This window comes from Oryx dammah, unplaced genomic scaffold, assembly GCF_014754425.2.
Source record: "Oryx dammah isolate SB20612 unplaced genomic scaffold, SCBI_Odam_1.1 HiC_scaffold_24, whole genome shotgun sequence".
NCBI classification, from domain to species: domain Eukaryota; kingdom Metazoa; phylum Chordata; class Mammalia; order Artiodactyla; family Bovidae; genus Oryx; species Oryx dammah.
Genome location: NW_024070208.1, coordinates 33093454 through 33116755, shown reverse-complemented (window position 1 = coordinate 33116755; position 23302 = coordinate 33093454). Strand labels below are relative to the sequence as shown.

At 43.3% G+C, this 23302-nt stretch overlaps 1 protein-coding gene across 4 annotated transcripts; it reads right to left on the bottom strand.

Moving 5' to 3' along the window:
- Nucleotides 1–13262: 13262 nt before the first annotated feature.
- On the bottom strand, nt 13263–23073 carry RNF6 (ring finger protein 6). 4 transcript variants are annotated; one of them, XM_040266772.1, is made up of 5 exons: nt 22884–23073; nt 22131–22216; nt 19882–20092; nt 18702–18797; nt 13263–16071 (listed from the first exon to the last, which is right to left on the bottom strand). In XM_040266772.1, the coding sequence occupies exons 3-5, from the start codon at nt 20072–20074 to the stop codon at nt 14351–14353; spliced, it is 2010 nt and encodes a 669-aa protein (XP_040122706.1). In that variant the 5' UTR covers nt 20075–20092; nt 22131–22216; nt 22884–23073; the 3' UTR covers nt 13263–14350. The 4 variants fall into 4 exon arrangements, with proteins under 4 accessions (XP_040122706.1, XP_040122707.1, XP_040122705.1 ...); XM_040266773.1 differs by lacking the exon at nt 22884–23073 and adding an exon at nt 22646–22734; XM_040266771.1 differs by lacking the exon at nt 22884–23073 and adding an exon at nt 22508–22706.
- Between the last annotated feature and the right edge of the window lie 229 nt (nt 23074–23302).

Here is a 23302-nt window from a genome sequence, read left to right as displayed (position 1 = left end):
TTCTGACCCTTCTTTACATCATCCTCTGATTCTGATCTCAGTGGGGAAAGCTTTTCTGATTTTAAGGACATGGGGTTAGACTAAACACCCCCAACCCCCTGCCAATAATCCAGGATCATCTCCCCACTTTAAAGTCCTTATCTTAATCACATCTATGAAGTCCCTTTTGCCACGTAAGGTAGCATCCACAGGTTCTAGAGATTCAGTTCAGTTCAGTTTAGTCGCTCAGTCATGTCTGACTCTGCGACCCCATGGACGGCAGCATGCCAGGCCTCCCTGTCTATCATCAATTCCCAGAGCCTACTCAAACTCACCAATTGTATTGGTGATGCCATCCAACCATCACATCCTCTCTCATCCCCTTCTCCTCCTGTCTTCAATCTTTTCCAGCATCAGGGTCTTTTCCAAAGAGTCAGTTCTTCGCATCAGATGGCCAAAGTATTGGAGATTCAACTTCAGCATCAGTCCTTCCAATGAATATTCAGGACTGATTTCCTTCAGGATTGACTGGCTGGATCTCCTTGAAGTCCAAGAGACTCTCAAGAGTCTTCTCCACAGTTCAAAAGCATTGCTTCTTCCATGCTCAGCTTTCTTTATAGTCCAACTCTCACATCCATATATGACTACTGGAAAAACCATACCTTTGACTGGACTGACCTTTGTTGACAAAGTAATGTCTCTGATTTTTAATAAACTGTCTAGGTTGGTCATACCCTTTCTTCCAAGGAGCAAGCGTCTTTTAATTTCATGGCTGAAATCACCATCTGCAGTGATTTTGGAGTCCAAGAAAATAAAGTCTCTCACTGTTTCCATTGTTTTCCCGTCTATTTGCCATGAAGTGATGGGACCAGATGCCATGATCATAGTTGTCTGAATGTTGAGTTTTAGGCCACTTTTTCACTCTCCTCTTTCACTTTCACCAAGAGGCTCTTTAGTTCTTCTTCACTTTCTGCCATAAGGGTGGTGTCACCTGCATATTTGAGGTTATTGATATTTCTCCCGGCAATCTTGATTCCAGCTTGTGCTTCATCCAGCTCGGCATTTCTCATAATGTACTCTGGATGTAAGTTAAATCAGCAGGGTGACTATATACAGCCTTGACATACTCCTTTCCTGATTTGGAACCAGTCTGTTGTTCCATGTCAAGTTCTAAATGTTGCTTCTTGACCTGCATACAGATTTCTCAGGAGGCAGGTCAGGTGGTCTGGTATTCCCATCTTTCAGAATTTTCCACAGTTTGTTGTGATCCACACAGTCAAAGGCTTTGACATAGTCAATAAAGCAGAAGTAGATGTTTTTCTGGAACTCTCTTGCTTTTTCGATGATCCAGCAGATGTTGGCAATTTGATCTCTGGTTCCTCTGCCTTTTCTAAATCCAGCTTGAACATCTGGAAGTTCACATACTGTTGAAGCCTTGCTTGGAGAAGTTTGAGCATTACTTTACTAGCGTGTGAGATGAGTGCAATTGTGTGGTAGTTTGAACATTCTTTGGCACTGCCTTTCTAGAGATTAGGACATGAGTATCTGCTGGGGAGGGTTGTTATTCTGCCTACTTTCTGCAAGAAGGAATCCCCTGACACATGCTGTTTTGAGTACTTCCACTGACAGTGGGGAGGTTAATACTTTATGAGGCTGCTGAGGGTCATGTTCAACTCTAATCACCTCTAATCTACAGGTGATGACCAACTCTAAATGTCAGAAGATGAGTATGTTTGGTGCCAGCAGTTCCCATGCACAGGTCTTTGCCTTCAGAAATGCAGAAGAAAACCCAGTCTAGTATCCCCACTTACATACGTCCACATGACATTCTTGAAATATTTGAAGACAGCTAGACAATTTTGCTGTTATTCCTTAGGCGAACAAACTGAGAACCTATTATATGGGGTTCTATTCTAGGCTTCAGAGATGGGAGAATTTATCATCCAAGGTCCTTAACCTCATAACACGTTACTTCTGGTGAAGAAAACAGGTGGATGATCCAACAAACATTATTAGCATTGCCTTGAGTACCACCAGATCAAGGGTACCAAAAAATTCTTGAAAGAATGGATTTTTAAATTGTATTTATTTTTGGCTGCGCTGCCTGCAGCACGCGGGCTTTCTCTAGCTGCGTTGGACCGGGTGTACTGTCTAGTTGAGCGGGTTTCTCGTTGCAGTGGCTTTTCTTGTTGAAGAGTATGGGCTCTAGGGCGAGTGGGCTCAGTAGTTGAGGTGCACCGGCTTAGTTGCCCCGCAGCATGTGGGATCCTCCCTGACCAGGAATCAAACCAGTGTCCCCAGCGTTGGCAGGCAGATTCCTAAAGTCTGGATGACCGGGGAAGTCTGAAAGAATGTTTTTATTTTGTTTTGTTTTTAATCATGTAAATAACAATCATAGAAAGAAGTTAGAAACTTTGTACATATGTTTCATATTTCAGGGTTGTTTTTTGCTTTGGATTATAATGGGGGTAACATCAGACCCTTCTCACACCCACAGTCCTCTGAAAATCTTACTCTAGCCCTGAGGGAGAGAAGATTTTAGTAAGAGAGAATAGTTTCAATTAGAGTAAGCCAAGATGATTTCCTGGAAAAAGTTGAGACTTCCAAGATGAGTAGATTTAGATAAATAAAGGCTAGGGGGGAAGACATGCTGTAAACTTCTGCTGAAGCCATGGCAGCCAGAGAAGGCAGGACTTGGGTAGATAATCCTTTCAGTTTGGGCTGTGGGTCAAGTATATTCAGAGCGTTTTACTGCGAGTTTTTAAATAGAAGTCTTCTCAAAGACACTGAGAAGACTAGGAATTCTGTGGCGAAGGGGTAGCACAACACCTCCCTCTCCGCAGAGTCTGTGAAACAAGAAAGAACCATCTCTACAGGCTACAAACCCTGGAGCCAAACACTCTTTGTGTGTTAGTTGCTCAATCATGTCCAATTCTTTGCAATCTTATGGACTGTAGCCTGCCAGGCTCCTCTGTCCATGGGATTTTCCAAGCAGAATACTGGAGTGGCTTACCATTCCCTTCTCCAGGGGATCTTCCTGACCCAGGTCTCCTGCATTGCAGGGGGGATTCCTTACCTTCTGAGCCACAGGGAAGCTCAAACACCCTTTAGGTGATTGAGTTTATCTGAGTCTCCCACTGAGCTCTAGGCACTGGCAACCTGTACAATCTGGGAGATGCTCTGGAGGGTGAAGTTCATCAGGTCGTTTTTTCTTAGTCACTTAACTTCTACCCTCTTCCCCATGGTCGAAAAACGTGTTCGCCATGTGCATTCTGGAAAGTGTAATTTGCATTCAGACTGTATACTGCTGCTTCTGAAATATAGATGAACTGAAATATTGTAAATAAACGTAACTGATTTTCTTTCCAATTTCCTGACAGAAAATGAAAATTTGGTTGTTGATTTTTCTTTTCAACTCAGTTTTCTAGAGGCTCTGCAGCTGACACCGTAACACTGAATGTTCACTGGTAGACTGAATTATCTGTTGACTTCACCTCTTCATTGCTTAGAAATTGATGCATTTTATAATTAACATTTGAGGTCTCCCCTTCAGCTTTCTTATTTGAATGCTTTGTTGCAAAATAATCGTTTTGTTGTTGTTGTTGTTTTGTTTTAGGCATATTTGCCTTTAAGACTCAGAACAATTCTGACTTATTTGACTCTAGGTCAATTTCAGCCATATTTCCAAAGACCTTCTTAATGATTGCTGGAAGTGTTTCCGGAATTGTTTTGGTTGGAACCAAGTTTGTATCCTGTGAGGATAATCTCATTCTCAGTGATTCTTATTTTTAAATTTTGTTTGGTCCCTAAGGGGGTATGCTGAGTTAAAACTTGAAATTGCATTTATAAGTGAAGACAGGGTCTAAAATGAGAACTAAAAGATGGTATAATGCTGTCTGAATAAACAGTGAGATGATACTGGTATCATTCTTTTTCAGTTCTCTGTGAGGTGCTGGAGAACTCTGCTCACCCTCTCACCTGTATCAACTCAGAGAACTTGGGTCTGATAGTAGCAAAGATCAAGTGGTTCCCCTTCCGTTATGGCAAAATGGAATCTTTCTGGGCCAGGTAAGCACGACTTGGTTTCTTTCCTTATTTATACATAGGTTTGGATGTTTAAAAATGTAACATGATTAAGACAGTTGAAGCAAACCAAGCTCTACCCATTTAATGTTCACACATACTGTAGAAAATAATCAATAACCTAACCCTCAAAGCATGCCCTTAGGGGAAGTTTTTTTCTCGGGTGCAGTAGGAGAGTTGACAGACTTAAGGTATGACCACCACAATATCACATCATTACTGATATGGTAGCCATAGACAATGGACGGGACCTCCGAGAACACAAGAGACTCCTCCAAGGAGATTTGCAGGAAGTGGCAAGGAGACTTTGAGAAGAAATGGAGATCACCCATGAGGAAGAACTGTAAAAAATGGTTTACTACTGTCAATTTTACCCGATTTGTCACTGTTCACCACACCTCTTCCCCAGAGGATGGCATGGCTGGGTGGTTCCTGGGTTTTGCACTGCTGTCTACAACAACATTCAGATTCTTTGGTCACTTAGCATGAAACAAAAATCCAGAAATCCAAGATCTGTTTCTGGTACTGCTACTGGGCCTTTTGATTGATTTGGGCATATTATTCATTTCTCTGTACTTGAGTTTCTTCCAAAATAAACGTAAATAATTCTTACCTAACCTACTCTCAACTCGGTTTGAATATCAAATGAGACATGAAGCATGAAACCTCTTTGGGCAGATGAAATGTCATAGAAAATTAGGATGATGTGCTGATGAGTAGTATTATCAGCATTCCAGAGTGGGGCTGGCACCCTATCCTTCCTTTCCAGATTATTGGCAGTAAGAGAGCATCATATCGTAATCAGACTGGGGGATTCCCATTCAGTTCAGTCAGTTCAGTCGCTCAGTCGTGTCCGACTCTTTGCGACCCCATGAATCACAGCACGCCAGGCCTCCCTGTCCATCACCAACTCCCGGAGTTCACTCAGACTTGTGTCCATTGAGTCAGTGATGCCATCCAGCCATCTCATCCTCTGTCGTCCCCTTCCCCTCCTTCCCCCAATCCCTCCCAGCATCAAAGTCTTTTCCAATGAGTCAACTCTTCGCATGAGGTGGCCAAAGTACTGGAGTTTCAGCTTTAGTATCAATCCTTCCAAAGAACACCCAGGACTGGGCTCCTTTAGGATGGACTGGTTGGATCTCCTTGCAGTCCAAGGGACTCTCAAGAGTCTTCTCCAACACCACAGTTCAAAAGCATCAATTCTTTGGCGCTCAGCCTTCTTCACAGTCCAACTCTCACATCCATACATGACTACTGGAAAAACCATAGCCTTGACTAGATGGACCTTAGTCAGCAAAGTAATGTCTCTGCTTTTTAATATGCTATCTAGGTTGGTCATAACTTTTCTTCCAAAGAGTAAGCGTCTTTTAATTTCATGGCTGCAGTCATCATCTGCAGTGATTTTGGAGCTCCCAAAAATAAAGTCTGACACTGTTTCCACTGATTCTCCATCTATTTCCCATGGAGTGATGGGACCGGATGCCATGATCTTCCCATACTGTTATTCATGAAACAAGGATCAAAGAGTTTTGTGGCTGTGCCAGCTTCCTGAAAACCTAGGAAGCACTGTGAGTCCAGAATAGGCATTCACTGTTAGAGCTCAGAGGTGGAGTGCTTTAACAATGATACAAGACAGCTTCTTATCTCTGCCTCAAAGCATCACTAAACACCCACCCCAAACAAAAAAGGAAAACCTTTAACTGATTCCCAGAAGCACCGACTTTGCAGAAAAGCTGGAAGAAAGAGGGTCAGTGAGCAAGAATAAAAATAGTAGAGTACAATTAGGAAGGAAAAACAGAGACATCAGTATCACCCTGGCAGATCCAGAACAAGTAATGAACAAAAGTACCCCAAGGCTAAGCCAAATGGCTTATAAATTGGATATGAGTCAGCAACAGAAGTCCTTTCATTAATTAAGCTCAGGACTGGGGACGATGTTAACAATATTTATGGAGGACAGTGTTCTGGGCGGGGTGGGGGGGCTTTTAGTGTATACATGCATTATCTTGTTTAACCCCACTAGGCAGGTATCATTGTATCCATATTTCACAAACCAGGAAAACGTTGCCCAGAGCATTACAATATTTGCCCAAGGCCTCCAAGCCATCATGTGGCAAATTTGGGCCTTGAGCTGACATCTGTCACCCAAGTCTGTGTTCCTAATCAAGACTGTCAGTTGCCTCTCTCAGAGCATCCTGCTCATGGAGGACAATGGGCACAGTTCTGGGCTTTGGCAGAGGGACTTGGCAAACCTTAAGAGGATCCTGTGGGTAGAAGTGAGAGGAATAAAATGATTTAAACGTGGGAAACTGCTCAGTAGGTTAGTACTTGGGAGTTATTGGTATGAATTACCTCTGGGTTTACTGCTTTCTGGGCTATCCAGGTGACTTAGTGGTGAAGAGTTCACCTGCCAATGAGACCTAAGAGACAAGGGTTTGATCCCTGTGTCAGGAAGATCCCCTGGAGGAGGAAATGGCAACCCACTTCAGTATCTTGCCTGGAGAATCCCATGGACAAAGGAGCCCGGCAGGCTACAGTCTATGGAGTTGCAGAGTCGGATACAACTAAGCGACTGAGCACACACACAAAACTGGGAAAGAAAGCTAAGCGGAAACCCGTAGGAAAGTTAACTTACCTCATGACAGCTGAGGTTAAGCAATAGAAAATGGTTATTGGTGGTTTTGGAGAGAAGCAGGATTCAGACTAAATGAGGATCCAGTTGTGACTGTTTCTGGAAATGAAGGATGCTACGTGTTTGTGGCGACCATGCAGGTACACCATGCAAGAGAGCCTGCAGTGGGACACAGCTGAACGACAGCCTCCGAGTGTCACCCTATGGGCTTGCCAAGGCTTCCAGGTCCAGACTGCAGTTCTTTCAGCTGCCCCAGGTAATGACTGACCTGAGCGGGGACAAGAGCTGGCCCATCTCTGCCCACTGGGGGACTCCCCTGCCAGCCTGACGATGCCCCCCTGAGGTTCCTCTCCCAGGACCGCCCAGTGGTCTGAAGCTTCTCCTCGCCAAGGCGCCTCCTTCCCTCTTGTCTGAGGTGTGAGTCATGCAAAGTAGCCTGGACATTCGCCTCACCTGCTCCTGCTCTGTCCCTTTTATCCTTAACAGGTGTTTCCCCAGTAAATCTCTTGTACGTATAATCTTTGGAGGAGGAAATGACAACCCACTCCACTACTCTTGCCTGGGAAATCCTATAGACAGAGGAGCCTGGTGGGCTCCAGTCAATAGGGTCGCAAAAGAGTTGAGTACGACTTAGAGACAAAATAAAACAATAATGTATAAAGCTGTCAAGTGTGTCTGCTTCTCAGAGACCTAGACTAACATCATGTTGTGTTGTGAGAGGAAAGTAATCTTTTGTCTTTAAAAGTAGGCTCTGCGATTAACTGAGACATTTGCAGGGCAGCCTCCCGGGGTTTCGAAGAGATTGTGCTTAGTTAGACAGTCCATCTTCTCCTAGGCCTCAGATTCTATGAGTCTGTCTCTGGGGCTTAAATATAACAGAAGTTGAATGTTCCTAGTTTATTTCATTTTTATAAGGTACTCAGTGTTATACAGCCCAAGAAATATGACCTTAAAATGTTTACCTGAACGATAATGAGAAATGCCTGAATGACATCATCACTGTCCCTGTCACCATCTCTGATCTGAAACCTGCACGGCCCTAGCGGATGCTGTTAGAGTTACTGCGGAAGTGAATGCAGCCTCATATTCATTTGTACTAGAAGGCCACATGGAGAAGGCAGTGGCAGCCCACTCCAGTACTCTTGCCTGGAGAATCCCATGGACGGAGGAGCCTGGTGAGCTGCCATCTATGGGGTCGCACAGAGTCAGACACCACTGAAGCGACTTAGCAGCAACAGAAGGCCACAGATCTGAGGACCAGCTTTGGAACTGAATTGAATCCCGAGAGCAACGTGATGAACCAGCTCAAACTTTCCCCACTCAACAGTCTTCAGAGATGTAGTGCTGAAAATAAAACATACCATATATATATATATATATATATATATATATATATACTTGCTGAAAGTATTTATGGATCTGCAATTATCACAGGGGCAGAAACATCAGGGCCTAATACACTCAGAGTCACTGAAAAGTACCCTCAACCTGTCTAAAGACATCAAGGCAACCACCACCACTGGCACACACAGCCACATCCTCTGAAACACGAACATTTGGCCTTCTCAACAAAAGGCAGCTCTGGTTTCCCAGGAAATCACCTCCCACGTCTGTGTTGACAGAAATCCAAGGTCTCTGATTTCCAATGTTATACAAGGTTGAGGGGGAGACCCTGCTGACTCTGCAATGGAAGCAAAACCACCTGCTTCATTTGAAGCACCATTCCTACATGATGTCTTCTTCCTCTGGCTGGAGATTATTCAAATGGAGAGATGCAGGAAGATGAAAAGTTCCTGGTAAGTTCTTGCATGGGAGGATTGATAATATTCGTAAAAAGCCTCAGACGCAGCCTTTTAACTCTGACCTTAACACAACATCTTCAGATGTCTCTTATTTAAGGGACTAGATCTGATAGACAGAGTACCTGATGAACTATGGACGGAGGTTCATGACATTGTACAGGAGACAGGAATCAAGACCATTCCAAAGAAAAAGAAGTGCAAAAAAGCAAAATGGCTGTCTGAAAAGGCCTTACAAATAGCTGTGAAAAGAAGAGGAGCAAAAAGCAAAGGAGAAGAGGAAAGATATACCCATTTGAATGCAGAGTTCTAAAGAATAGCAAGGAGAGATAAGAAAGCCTTCCTCAGTGATCAATGCAAAGAAATAGAGGGAAACAATAGAATGGGAAAGACTAGAGATCTCTTCAAGAAAATTAGAGATACTAAGGGAAAATTTCATGCAAAGATGGGCTCAGTAAAGGACAGAAATGGTATGGACCTAACAGAAGCAGAAGATATTAAGAAAAGGTGGCAAGAATACACAGAAGAACTGTACAAAAAAGATCTTCACGACCCAGATAATCACAATAGTGTGATCACTCACCTAGAGCCAGACATCCTGGAATGCAAAGTCAAGTGGGCCTTAGGAAGCATCACTACGAACAAAACTATTGGAGGTGATGGAATTCCAGTTGAGGTATTTCAAATCCTGAAAGATGATGCTGTGAAAGTGCTTCACTCAATGTGTCAGCAAATTTGGAAAACTCAGCAGTGGCCTCTGGACTAGAAAAGGTCAGTTTTCATTCCAATCCCAAAGAAAGGCAATGCCAAAGAATGCTCAAACTACAGCACAATTCCACTCATCTCACACACTAGTAAAGTAATGCTCAAAATTTCTCCAAGCCAGGCTTCGGCAATACATGAACCGTGAACTTCCAGATGTTCAAGCTGGTTTTAGAAAAGACAGAGGAACCAGAGATCAAATTGCCAACATCTGCTGGATCATTGAAAAGCAAGAGAATTCTAGAAAAACATCTATTTCTGCTTTATTGACTATATCAAAGCCTTTGACTGTGTGGATCACAATAAACTGTGGAAAATTCTGAGAGAGATGGGAATACCAGACCACCTGAACTGCCTCTTGAGAAACCTGTATGCAGGTCAGGAAGCAACAGTTAGAACTGGACATGGAACAGCAGACTGGTTCCAAATAGGAAAAGGAGTACATCTAGGTTGTATATTGTCACCCTGCTTATTTAACTTCTATGCAGAGTACATCATGAGAAACGCTGGGCTGGAAGAAGCACAAGCTGGAATCAAGATTGCCGGGAGAAATATCAATAACCTCAGATATGCAGATGACTCCACTCTTATGGCAGAAAGTAAAGAACTAAAGAGCCTCTTGATGAAAGTGAAAGAGGAGAGTGAAAAAGTTGGCTTAAAGCTCAACATTCAGAAAACGAAGATCATGGCATCTGGTCCCATCATTTCATGGCAAATAGATGGGGAAACAGTGGAAACAGTGGCTGACTTTATTTTCCTGGGCTCCAAAATCACTGCAGATGGTGATTGCAGCCATGAAATTAAAAGACGCTTACTCCTTGGAAGGAAAGTTATGACTGACCTAGATAGCATATTAAAAAGCAGAGACATTACTTTGTCAACAAAGGTCCATTTAGTCAAGGCTATGGTTTTTCCAGTGGTCATGTATGGATGTGAGAGTTGGACTATAAAAAAAGCTGAGCACTGAAGAATTGATGCTTTTGAACTGTGGTGTTGGAGAAGACTTTTGAGAGTCCCTTGGATTGCAAGGAGATCCAACCAGTCCATCCTAAAGGAGATCAGTCCTGGGTGTTCGTTGGAAGGACTGATGCTGAAGCTGAAACTCCAATACTTTGGCCACCTGATGTGAAGAGCTGACTCATTTGAAAAGACCCTGATGCTGGGAAAGATTGTGGGCAGGAGGAGAAGGGGATGACAGATGATGAGATGATTGGATGGCATCACCGACTCAATGGACATGGGTTTGGGTGGATTCTGGGAGTTGGTGATGGACAAGGAGGCCTGACGTGCTGTGGCATAGCGTTGCAAAGAGTCGGACACGACTGAGCGACTGAACTGAACTGATTCATCCCTTTTCTGGATTCATCCTTATAATATATATTATGTTGATATCTTTCTGGAGCAGTTCTTCTCTCATCCTTGAGACAGAAAAGATGTATTTGCACATGGAAACATGACATAATACTTACAAAAGTAGAAAAATATTTTTTCAGGGACCTCCTTGGTGGTCCAGTGGTTCAGACTCTGAGCTTCCAGTGCAGGGAGCATGTATTCAATCCCTGGTCGAGGAAAGTAAGAGCCCACGTGTCACACATGGGGTGTGGCCCCACACACAAAAAAAAAAAAAAAAGGAAAGAAAATGTCTTTAGGAAGGAGTTAGACTGAAAATGTCTCGAGGCATTTCTGCTTCTGTGAATGCAGTGTGTGGGAAGAGCACAGGTTTGGAGGCAAACAAATAGCCCTGTAACTCTGCCATCTACTGTGTTAAGTCAGAGGTCCCCATCTTTTTTGGCATGGGGGACTGCTTTCATAGATTTTTCCACAGACCAGGGTGAGGGGGGCAATGCTTTCAGGATGATTCAAGAGCATTACATGTATTGTGCACTTTATTTCTATTATTATCATCAGCTCCACCTCAGTTCATCAGGCATTAGATTCTGGAGATTGGGAATCCCTGTGTTTAGTGGCAATAATACTTCAAGGGGCTCCCGGGAGATTTAAATTGTGAAGTCACATTAAAGATTTTTTAAAAAACGACCTAAGAGTGGATGAAAGGTAATCAAGTCACAACAATGCTAGCTGAAAGTATAAAACTCTGCGATACAAGAGAGGAAAAGGATGTAATGTGTAGGAAAGTGAAAGTCACTCAGTAATGTCCGACTCTATGATCCCTTGAACTGTAGCCTGCCAGTCTTCTCTATCAGTGGAATTCTCCAGGCAAGGATACTGGAGTGGGTTGCCATTTCCTCCTCCAGGGGGTCTTCCCCACCCAGGGATTGATCTCAGGTCTTCTGCATTGCAGGCAGATTCTTTCCGTTTGAGCCACCAGGGTAGCTGGCTGGAAAGCTGACAGAAGTTTGCAAGACAGCCACACTCTACAGAAAAGGCTCTAAGGACATGTCAGGGAAGCTAATATTCAAATGAAAGATTTTAAATGATCTGTTCCTTTCTATATTGGAAACACAAAGGGTACAATCCTTGCTGAGTAGATGCTACAAATAATGAGCCTTTGTATTTGTCATGGGGTTTGTTTACTGGAAGATGAATGAAATTATTAAAGAAAACACTTCTTTGTTCTCAATCAGGATACCAATTTACCAAACTCATTAGGCATTCCTGCTGCTTTCATGGAATTTTCCATACTGCCCACCATTGAATTTCACATCCAGTGCCTACCTGGGATCTCTCTGTATGCAGGTCCTCCCACAACTTGCACAAAGCACCGAGATCTACGCGCTCTTATTTCTCCCTGACCCCTACTTTGTTTATTTCCCCATTTCTTTGTTCTGCTCTTGGGAGCTAGAACTTCCTGAGGAAAATTTCATCTGAGCGGTAACTGCTGGATTTAGTCTGCTATGTGGGTGTGTGTGCTCAGTTGTGTCTCTTTGCGGCCCCTGGACTGCAGCCCACCAGGCTCCTCTGTCCATGGGATTCTCCAGGCAAGAATACTGGAATGGGTTGCCATTTTCTTCTCCAGGGGATCTTCCTGACCCAGGGATCAAACTTGAGTCTTGAGTCTCCTGCATTGGCAGGCAGATTCTTTACCCCTATCACCACCTAGGAAGCCCATAGTCTATTGTCATACTGGGGTCAAATGACCACACTCAAATGAGTGGGACAGATATGTGAACAGAGTTTTTTTTTTTGGTAAATGTCTACACTGGCCAAGCTTGTAACAGGTCCTCCCTCCTGCCCTCAGAGATGCTTTACCTCCCACCTCTTCACAGTGAACAAGAAACAATGAAACAATGTCTTTTTTCCCACAATGTTTTTCTACCCTTTCTTTCCAGTATCACTGCCATTACCCTGGGTTAGATAACTGGTGATGATGATGATAATTGATAGTAAAAATTTACAGCAATTGTTCCTTTATTGACTTTTTGCTTCCAATTTTTTCTCACTCCACTGCACTCTGTACACACCAATTTTCCCAAAACATGAAAAATGATCTCACCCTTCACCAATATAATTTAGTAAGAGACACCTCAAGTCTGTAAAGTAAAAAGTCCTTAAGACTAGTATTTAAAGTCTTCAAATCCAATTTCCGAGTCCCATGTCCCTTGCTGCAAGCCCTACATAACCATTTACTTCAAAGTTACCACTTTTACATAAACCTTTCACTCCAGGTGTGAAATACTCTCCCTAATAACGTCTGTTCATGTATCTTACTGAACAAAATGCATTTATTCACTAACTGGAAAGGAAAACTAAGTCTTGAGATATACCTCAATTTCACAGAATTGGCCTTGAGGTGCTTGTTCTTGTGATTTTGTCCAAGCAGTGTCATCACAGGAAACTGTCATTTATTAATGACATGAACAAACATGAAAGTCAGAACAGTAACTCATTAACCGAGTTTCCATTTCTAAAAGCAAATGTCTTTCCCATGAGGAGAGGGACTCTGTCTCTCCTCTATGGAATCCTTGACACCTATAACACTGCCTAGCATCCAGCTGATGTGAAATATTTATTTCTTTCAGTGAATAAACCACAGTGGACCAACAGAGAATAGTTGACATGTTTTAATATTTATTGGTAGAAACAGATCTTCAATGCATACTTTGTGTTTGTATAAATTCTACATTCTCTTACTTTTGTTGTTATTGTTTTATTTGGAGTTTTTTGGCCTCCAAGTGAACTTAACATAGTATCTATGCATTTAATTCTTTACAGATTTTTTTTTTTTGGATTTTAAACTAAATTTGAGAAACCATGCATGTTGTACATTTTACTTAATCCAAAAAATGGTTTGCACTTTCAAAAAAGTCACGAAAAGGCAGAACTCAAATAACCTCTATGCTCTAAAATGTCCATGTTCCATTTCTGAAAAAAGAAATACTTGTTCAGTGTTATATATTGCTTGCTGTCTAGTAAGTCAGATTGTCAGAAACGCTTCATAAATTATCTCTATTTTAAAATATCTTAATCCACTTCCTCCCCGAGATGATCCTGCAAATATTAAATATTGTGCCATATGCAGTAATAGCCCAACAGCTTAAAATAAGAACCAAACCAGTAGTTTTCAGACTGAATATTTTAACCTTAAAATTATATACCTATATATACACATATTAAATTTAAGTACTGCATAATAAATTTAACATTTCAAGTAACTTAAGTGCATTAAGCAAACATTCAGCCAGGGACTCTTTCATGAAGACACTTTTCTTAGAATGGAAAAGTTAAAGGAAGGCTTATTTAGATACCAATGTCTGGACACAGTATGAAGCCTATGGGACCTGAAAGTCCAAGCAAAACCCAGCAGGACTTTTCGGACAAATATTGACTTGTAACCTACCAAACTGTGCAGATACAAAAGTGCTTAGCATGAACAAAATTACCAAAATAAAAATATTTTGAAGGTTATTTGGTTCTAGAAATATTAACTATTCTGTACTTTAGGATAATTCAATATTTGCATTTTAAACTTACTATAAATTTACTCTTTTTGACAAGTTAAAAAAGCACACACAAAAAATAGTTCAAACTATAATCATCTGCTATTTTTCATCCTGGTAAGCGCATCACAAATGATTCAAGAAAACAATGCCTGAACACAGCTCCCCGGTGGTGTGCGTCTGCGGGACTCAGGGCGTCACCCGCTGTTGGCTAGGCCGGGCCCTAAGACAGGCTGCCGGCAGACGGGGCAGGTGCAGTTCTCCGAGAGCCACCGGTCAATGCAGTGGATGTGGAACTCGTGCATGCAGGGTAACTGCCTGAGCTTGTTTCCGGCCACGTAGTCGCTGATGCACACACTGCAGGCCTTGCCCGGCTCGCCGTCTGCACCGCTGTGCTCGTAGTTCCGGGTGGAGAGATTGTCGATCTGCTCTTTGGTTAAACCTCGCGTGGGGACGTCATCGTCCCCCTCGTTAAGCAGGAAGAAGTGAGCGAGGCGAAGAATGGGTAGTGTTCCCGTCTCCACTAAGTTACCTGAATTCCGCGCAGGACGGGCCACCACGGGGTCGCTGGCTACCGTATGAAGCGGGGTGAGCTCCACGCGGGCCAGCCGGCCCCGGGGTGCTCCTCCCACGGGAGGGCCGGTGGCCCCACCCGGGGGACCCGCGTCTGAGCGCAGCGCCGGCCCGTGCAGGCCATCGCTCTGCGCCTCTGACTCTGACTCGGCCTCCATGAGAGAACTCAGCTCACCAAAGCCAGTCATGATCTGCCTTAGGATTGATCGCAGCGCCGTGGAGGACGGCTCGGCGAGCTCGTGCTCAGACACCCTGCGCAGCGGCACGGTGATGGTGCTCACGTAGGTGCGCATCCCCGAGCGCTCCTGGCGTGAGATGCTGCGGTGGAAGCCCCCGCTGTTTCTCTCCAGGGAGATCCGGTTCTCCGCCAGCCCCACCCGAGACCGAGTCCTGTTGGCGATGCTGTCGCGGTCGCTGCTCTCTCCGGGACGAATCCTCCTCACCTGCAGGTCCAGGGTGATGGTCGGGTGTCTCCGCACGGCCACGGGCACCCTGCTGGGCTCCTCCTCCTCCTCTTCCACCGTGATTCTGGACACGAGCCTGGAGTTGGAGAAGAGTGAGGACGCAGCCCCTCTGCCTTCTGGGTCCTGTTCCAGGAAGACCCGGGTTACCCCTCTCCTCCTGACAGACCGCCTGGTGCTCTGCTGGGAAGGCCGGCTCGCTCTCTGTGAATTATGGTGAACTGTGCCATTCCGTGGCTGAATCGGCGACCGGCTCCGACTCCTGAAAGTAGACCGTAGTCTTATGGGCTCTAGTCTTTGGTTTGTATTCCTCACTGTGACATTGGTTCTGGCCCCATTTTCCCAGACATGGGCTGCTCCAAACCGCTGCCCCTCCCTCTGCCTGAGTTCACTCCCACCTGATGGGGTGCTGAGATGAGTGAGGGGGGCACCAGGTCCAGGACTGCCAGATGCACCCCCAATTCTATTTCTTAGTCTTCCCAATGGAGAGAGAGAGCCTTCAACTGAGCTCTGCCCCCCGGAGCCAAGGCGTGTCCTGGGAATGAGGGCACCGCGGCTGAGATTCCCTGCAGCCTGGCTCCTGGTTCGTCTGGCCACAGGACTGCTTGGTCTCTGGGGCCCATCTGCAGCCTGATCTTGACTGACATCTGAGAAGGACATGCCCACAGTGTCTTCGCCATCCATTTCAAATCCTCTGTTCTCCTGGTTGATGTGGATTTCCAGACTAAACCGAAACTCTCCACTGTGCGGGTTGGTTCGACTCACAGCTCTCCAGGTCTGGTTCCCATTCTGCCCACTTCGAGTTGCGTTTCCTGTGCGAAGAAAGGTGTTCAGCCATTCCAGCAGAGAATCTTCATTCGAACCCTCTTCAGGGATACCTGAGTCTGGAAAGCAAACCAAATCAACTTAACATCAATTCCTGAAATCCATCTTTGGATTTTCATTGAAAGCTTATAAGATAAAGTTTTTATTAAATTAAATTATATTTAAGAACATCTGTGCATTTGAATGAATGAAAAACAGCCAAAAAGAAAATGAACTTTCTAAAAGAAAGGTGTATACTACAAGCGTACTATAATACACAGTGTGAATTAACATTATAAAATTTTAAATACTATTTGTGCAGAGGTGTGAAGAAATCTTCACTCTTGCTTTCTACAGGCCTATTATTGGCAAAATATTAAGGCAAATGAAAAATATAACCATTACCAAAACTGTACATTTAAATTGCTTTATTCATATGGCAATATTAATAAAACATGGCAAGAAAACATACATAATTCACTTGAATTTGTAGAATCCTTTTGGGAAAGGTAACAGTGTTTTTTGCAACTAGATATTTTGGTAACCTTAAGAATCTTGTTTCTTAGAAACTGCCAAAAACATATAGCTCAAGAACTGTGGCTTTATGAGTACAATATTAGAACCATAATATGTCTTTATGTAAAGAAAGGAAATTTTAAGCATTTAATTCAGTTCTCTATGGCTATATCCTTATCTGTAAATTTGATATAATAATAGGATAGATGTCAGGGGATTATCATGAGGATAAAAGAAGACGTGGTATATGATTAACATAACATCTGGCATGATATAATATGTGAGAAAGCACTCAATAAATGTTAGCCATTATATATAATACAATAAAATACATTTTCTGTTCATTTAGAATGTGAGCTGCATGAAGACAAACAAGTTTTGTCTTATTTTGTTCACTGTTAAATCCCCAACCTCTATTCTATCTGGTACAAATCAGACTCTCAATTAATACTGCTGAATGAATCAATTTAGAAATAACTGTGCCCCTGATAAACTTCTTTGACTATGACAGTGCTACTGTGGGAAGCTTACATTTTCTGTTTTTAACCAGTGGGTTATTAAAGTACAAAACTCAATGAAAAGCATTGTAATGTGTATTAACTACACAGATTTTACCCTTAAAGTCTGTTCTACTCAAAAACAACTATTAAATGGGACTGCTTTGATTTTATTTCATTACTGCAATCTCTGATAAAAAATGTTCTTTATTAAAGTTAAACCTATTAATCAGCTGCTGACTATCAGTAAAATAAGCAACTTTAGCCATATTCTAAAAATATAAGCTATTTCATTTGTAATGGGTACATTTTCCATTAAAACATATCTCAAAGGACCAGTCTTACCAGCTATACTCATATAGTACAATCTGTCTATATCAATGTAAAGAAAACAAGAGTTAATTTCCACGTTCCATTTTAATTTGCAAAGAGATATGAGTAAACAGCAGATAAACATTAACTCATTCTAAATGCCACTTCTTTAATTACTAGGAGGCAGTGATGATGATGCAGGAAAGAGGTCACTCATATCTCACAAAATCTGTGGTCCCTTCTTCCACTGTAAATGCACTGTGATGGTCCTGGGCACAGCCTGGCAAGCAGGGTGTTCACAGGACTGAGTTCTCATCAATGGAACTGGAGTGGAAGTGAGAGAGCTCATTTTCAGGCAGGTGCCTGCGCCTCGCTCTGGACCTAGAACTGCCAGTTGGAACCTAGATGTGGTGGTGACTTAGCTTGATCATGAAGGCCGCACCCCGGAGCAGCAGCAGTCAATGTCCAGTAAACCTTTCTGCAACAGTGGAGGTGCTCTGTCTCTGTGCTGTCTGATACAGAAGCTACTGGCCACATGGGACTATTAAACGCCTGAATGTGGCTAATATGACTGAGGAACTGAGTTTTCAATTGTATTAAATTTAAATAGGCCCATGTGGCCAGTAGCTACTGCACTGGACAGCACAGTTGTAGAACCATTCTGCTGGCTGGGTGGGTCCCAGGAGGCTTTATGGAGTAAAGTGTGTCTGCCCTGGACTGTTAACATGAAAGAGGAGTAAACTTATATCTTCCCGAGCCAATGCACTTGGGGTTTTTAATAGTCTTCACCCTAATTTATACCATGATCTTGATATAATATGTGAAACTTCTACTAACAAATACTTGTGGGGAAGGAAGTGGTAGGGCAGACCTTAATGCTGGCTCTACTTTTAATTCTATACACTTCTGTTTAGTTTGAAATTTTTTTAAGCAATTTGTTTTTTATAATATCTTATAACTTAGTGTTTGTTCAGTAAAATGATACAACAAACACAAAAACAACACAGCAAAGCAACAAACAGGTTTTCCTGACTCAGTCTTTCTGTGTTGCTCTGTATAACTTTTTAAAAGCCAAGCTTAGTTAATTTAAAAATAAAAACTAGTCTGTACATTCTAAAATTAAAAAGAATTCTGCTGGCAATTAATATACTATTTCATACACAGGAGCTCCTGAAGGCAACAGGTGTATAAGACATCTTTATATGCAACCTCTGTCCTGTAATGCCAAACTGTACTGCTTTTCATATAATTCATAAATACTCCCTGAATGAGTATCACATTAAATCTGAAAAACACTAAAAACCAACGTCAGACAACATCCTGGAAGCTCATGTCTGCAATTACTCCAATCAAACCTGTTCCTTATGGAAAGGAGTCCATAGTACCTCTGGTGTTTGTCCCATTTCTCAAGTCAGGCTGAGATGCTATTTGTTCCTTGACACCATCTAACCGCTGTTGTAATTCTTCTGATGTTATTTCTCCTAAAAAACAGAAAAATGCTCACTGAAATTCAAATTTTTACATTACTAAGTTTTATGAAAACTTATGGTCAGACTAATCTTTAGCAATCTGTGAAAGACATTGTGTTTTCATTTCTGTAAACTGAAGACAGTAAAAACTGTTTACTTGATGCAAATACACATCATTTTAGTTGTTTCATTTATTAATGTTTTATTTAAATTAAAATAAGATTTAATCTGAATCATTAATAAAGTGCTCCCTGTTGATATACTTAGGAACCCATAGGTTATAATTCTATGGATTTTTGTCAGAGTTAAAAAGAAATTAAGAGGGGAATATTTCTAGAGAAAACTTCAAATCTTTACTTGAATTTTACCGAGTTCATTACATGGGTAATCCACTATATAGTATGCAAATATGCAACATAGAAATATATTACATACAAACCTGCAACTTTCAACTAGTTCATTGTGAAATTTGATTTGTAAAAAAATTATGGAGCAAGTCTGACTCTGGAGGACTTATTAGTTCAAGTAAATAAATAAACAGTAACATGAGTTAGAATCAGGTTTGAAATGAATAGTATTTTATTTGTACAAATATTACTTAAGAGAAATAGGACCACATATGTAAATATTGGACACTATCATGTACATGAACCAGTTGGGTTTTTTGACACTTGTATAATAGTGCTATATATTCATTATTCTTTTTTGGTCGCTAAGTCATGTCTGACTCTTGTAAGCCCGTGGACTGTAGCCCACGAGGCTCCTCTGTCCTTGAGATTTCCCAGGAAAGAATACTGGAGTGGGCTGCCATTGCCTCCTCCAGGGGATCTTCCTGACCAGCGATCAAAGCGAATCTCCTGCATTGGCAGGTGGAATCTTTACTGCTGAGCCACCAGGGAAGCCCCAATATTAACCTACTTATGACATAAAGAAGTACACCAGTGATTTTTCTATGTTGTTATGTTACAAAGCTCTTGAAGTCACCAAAACAGTACAGTGTATTTTCGAACAGGGAAGATGGGGGTAAAAACCCCTCCTAATGCTGAAACTTTTAATAATGCTGAAAAAGGTATTTTCTTTTTTACCTATCCCTTACCAGGAGTGCCTAAAAGATTATGGTCTCTCATCAGCCGGTAATCTTCATCATTGAGGTTGTTTATAAACTGGTAATAGGCTTCTTCTCTATGGAGACGCTCTTGCTGCCACCTTCTCTCATTTTCTTGGTGATGCTGGTCTTGGGATGAGGTTTCTTCACCACCATCATCTGATTGAGATCTAGATCGATTCATGCTGAGACTCCTGGCTTTCTGTTCAAACAACAAACACAAATTCAAGGTATTAGTCATGGACTGACTAAACATATGGCTTCATGTTTGTTTTTTTCATTTTCATTTAAAAAATCTGCCCACTACTCAAATACTTCGTATGCCAAGTCTTACAGTGAAAAACTTACATGTAAAATAAATATCAATACTAATAGCTCCTAGGCAATACAACACAACTGGGCCTACTGCTTTGTTGAAAGCTGCCCTTGAAGTCAAAATGGATTTGGTTTCACCACACATTTCTCATACTTGAAAAGCAAAGTGATTATCTCACTTTAACCTCTTTGACGCTCCTGTAGAGTTGGTTCAATATATTCCAAATATCCGAATACTTTATGTTAGCATACAGATTTTAACCTTGAATTATGCACATTCTTTACTTAATAAGCATAGGACTACTGGGTATTGGGAGGGTATCATTTACATTTATTTCCAGTAGGAGTTTTCTTCCCAAAATAAAGTTCATAAATGTAATATTACCCTCTTTGCATTTTGTTGAAGTAAAAATAAGTTAGCTGAACAGACCTGAAGTTGACCTCTCTTACACCTCACAGGAGACACTACTACATGCACAACTCTGGGGATCCTGCAAGCACATCAGAACTCTTGTGCCTCTCTATAAGAACCTTGTTCCTAAGACTGGAGTGGTTAGTCCAGAGGCTGCTGAGTGCCAGTGAAACTTCCTGACCTTGCTGAGGCAAACACTTCCTTTGGATTATCCTGAAATGTTATTCCTGAGAAATTTACTTTTAAACCATAAGGAAATCAAGGGAAGAACTATTTATTTCATAAATATCTTAAAATTTCTTAAACATATCTAAGTCGTTAAAGCTTCAGTTCTCAACTGGGAATGCATACCAAACTCACTTGAGGAAATTTTCCAGAATACAGATGTCCAGAGTTCATTCCCAATCCAGGTCAGAATTTCCCAGGGTAGGGCTCAGGTCTAACTGCAAGAGCTGGTTTGGGTGTTCTGTGGCTGAAGTGGGGCTTCCTGAGTGGTGCCAGTGGTAGAGAACCTGCCCGCCAATGCAGGAGATGGAGGAGACACAGGCTCAATCTCCGGGTCAGGAAGGCTCCTGGAGGAGGGCATGGCAGCCCGCTCCAGTGTTTCTGAGTGTGGGTGCTGGAGAATCCCATGGACAGAAGAGCCTGCTGGGCTACAGTCCATAGGGTCACACAGAGTCAGACATCACTGAAGCAACTTAGTATGCATACATGTGGCTGCAATAAACCATTCCTTGACAATTTCCAGTATGTCACTAACAGATGTGTATAAGACAGCATATAACTTAATAGAAGCTAGAGGGTCAAATGACTAGGTGGCCAATGAAGCAACTGTTATAACTATGACTCAGTGTTTAACAGGCAAACTATTGATATTTTGGGCTTCCCCAGTGGCTCAGTGGTGAAGAACTGCCTGCTGATGCAGGAGACTCCAGTGCAATCCCAGGGTCGGCAAGATCCCCTGGAGAAGGAAATAGCAAGCCACTCCAGTATTCTAGTCTGGGAAATCTCATGGACAGAGGAGCCTGGTGAGCTACAGTCCATGGGGTCACAGAAGAGTCCGACATGCCTGAGCAACGGAGTAACAAACCACGAATTGGTACTTTAAAAACAAAGTGAAATTAGCCCAGGAGTGTAACTTATTGTATGAGTTAGCTACTATCCAATCTCACACACAGTCCAACGTTAAATTACAAGGTGTTTTGTTTTTTTTTTAAACAGGGATAACGTTATTTTTAAAAGATCTGTAGCACTATGTAATCATATGCAAATGAACATTATCAAACGTTCCCGATTTCTTTTCATGTTCAGCATGGTCAGGACTAGCCCATCATTAGCAAAGAGCATATTTGGTAGGTACGGCAGTAATGTGACTTTTGTATCTTAAAAGATTTTAAAAATTTCAAACCTGTCACAAGACCAAACTAAATTAGTATTAGTCAAAACTTTTGAGCTTCTCCTCAAGAAGGTAATTCTCTCGTACAATTAAACACAATTAAATTCAAGTGAATACCTTATTTTCCTTTCAACATGCTTTTAACAACATACGCAGTGGTATCCATCCTTCCATTGTTTGTGCTTTTTTTGACGGCTGCTCATCTGAAGCGATAAAACAGTGAATGAATTCAGTCAGTGGCTTCTGGGAAGGCGACGAAACGGGCTACCCGTCTCCAAACTCGGCTGCAAAGCCGAAGCAAAAATCTCTAGTGAATTCTGTGGACAGACTCACCTAGAAAACGAGATGCCCGGACAACTAGGTCATGAACCCCCGCCACCCTCCCCCGTAGCAGAAACTAGGCCTCTCCCAGAGTGACAGTTCCTCTCTCAGGGCCCTTCCTTCCCACCGCGCTCGCTCTCGGAGACAGTCGGGCTTGGGGGCCTCAGGCTCACTTCTCAACCTTCACTTTCTCGCCATCCCTGCCCTCCGCCTCCGATACCGGCTCCTCTCCTGGCCGTTGCGACGGAAGCGCGCGCCGGGGGTAGGATCTCCAGAACAATAAACAAACGAGCTCAGGCGGCACGACCAACCTCTTCCCAAGCCGTCCCCGAGTAACGAACGCTTCCCATAGCGACCCAGATTCCCAAGGGAGGCGGCTGACAGACTACGCCTCAGCGCCAATCACCGGCCAGGGCGGTGCAGCGGACGCGCGGGTAGCCAATCAGAGGAGAGGCGGGGCTCGGGGCGGTGCCTCAGGGGGGGGGAGGGGGGGGCGGGCCGCGTCTCCCGGAAGTTCGCGGGAGGCCTGGAGAGTTCCTAGGACCTCACCTCGCCCGCGTTCGGTCCGCTTCCCTCCAGCTGCCAGGAGAGGAGAAGCGTGCGTCCCGGAGGCAGTGACCCCGACGGCGGGCGGGGCTCGCATCCGCGCCTCTGGAGGCCGCTGCCCTCTGTGGGCGTCTGCTGAGGAAAGGCCTCCTGCTGTGCTGCGGGACAGTCCAGCAAGGCTCAGGAGGCGGGACGCCCGGGCCTCGCCCCCTGCGCGACTGGAGATGCTCGCTCCACCAATGCCGGGCGCACGCCGGTGCGACCGGAAACCATGTCCGGCGGGGCCCGGGAGGCGGCGTCCAGCGTTCCGGCCCTCGGCGCTGGCGGTCTCCGGGCCGCCCTCCCCGGTTGGCGTGAAGCCCAGCTGTCAGCTCCTATCCCTGGATCGCCTGGGTACCGCGTAGCTCAACACCCAGCCGCTT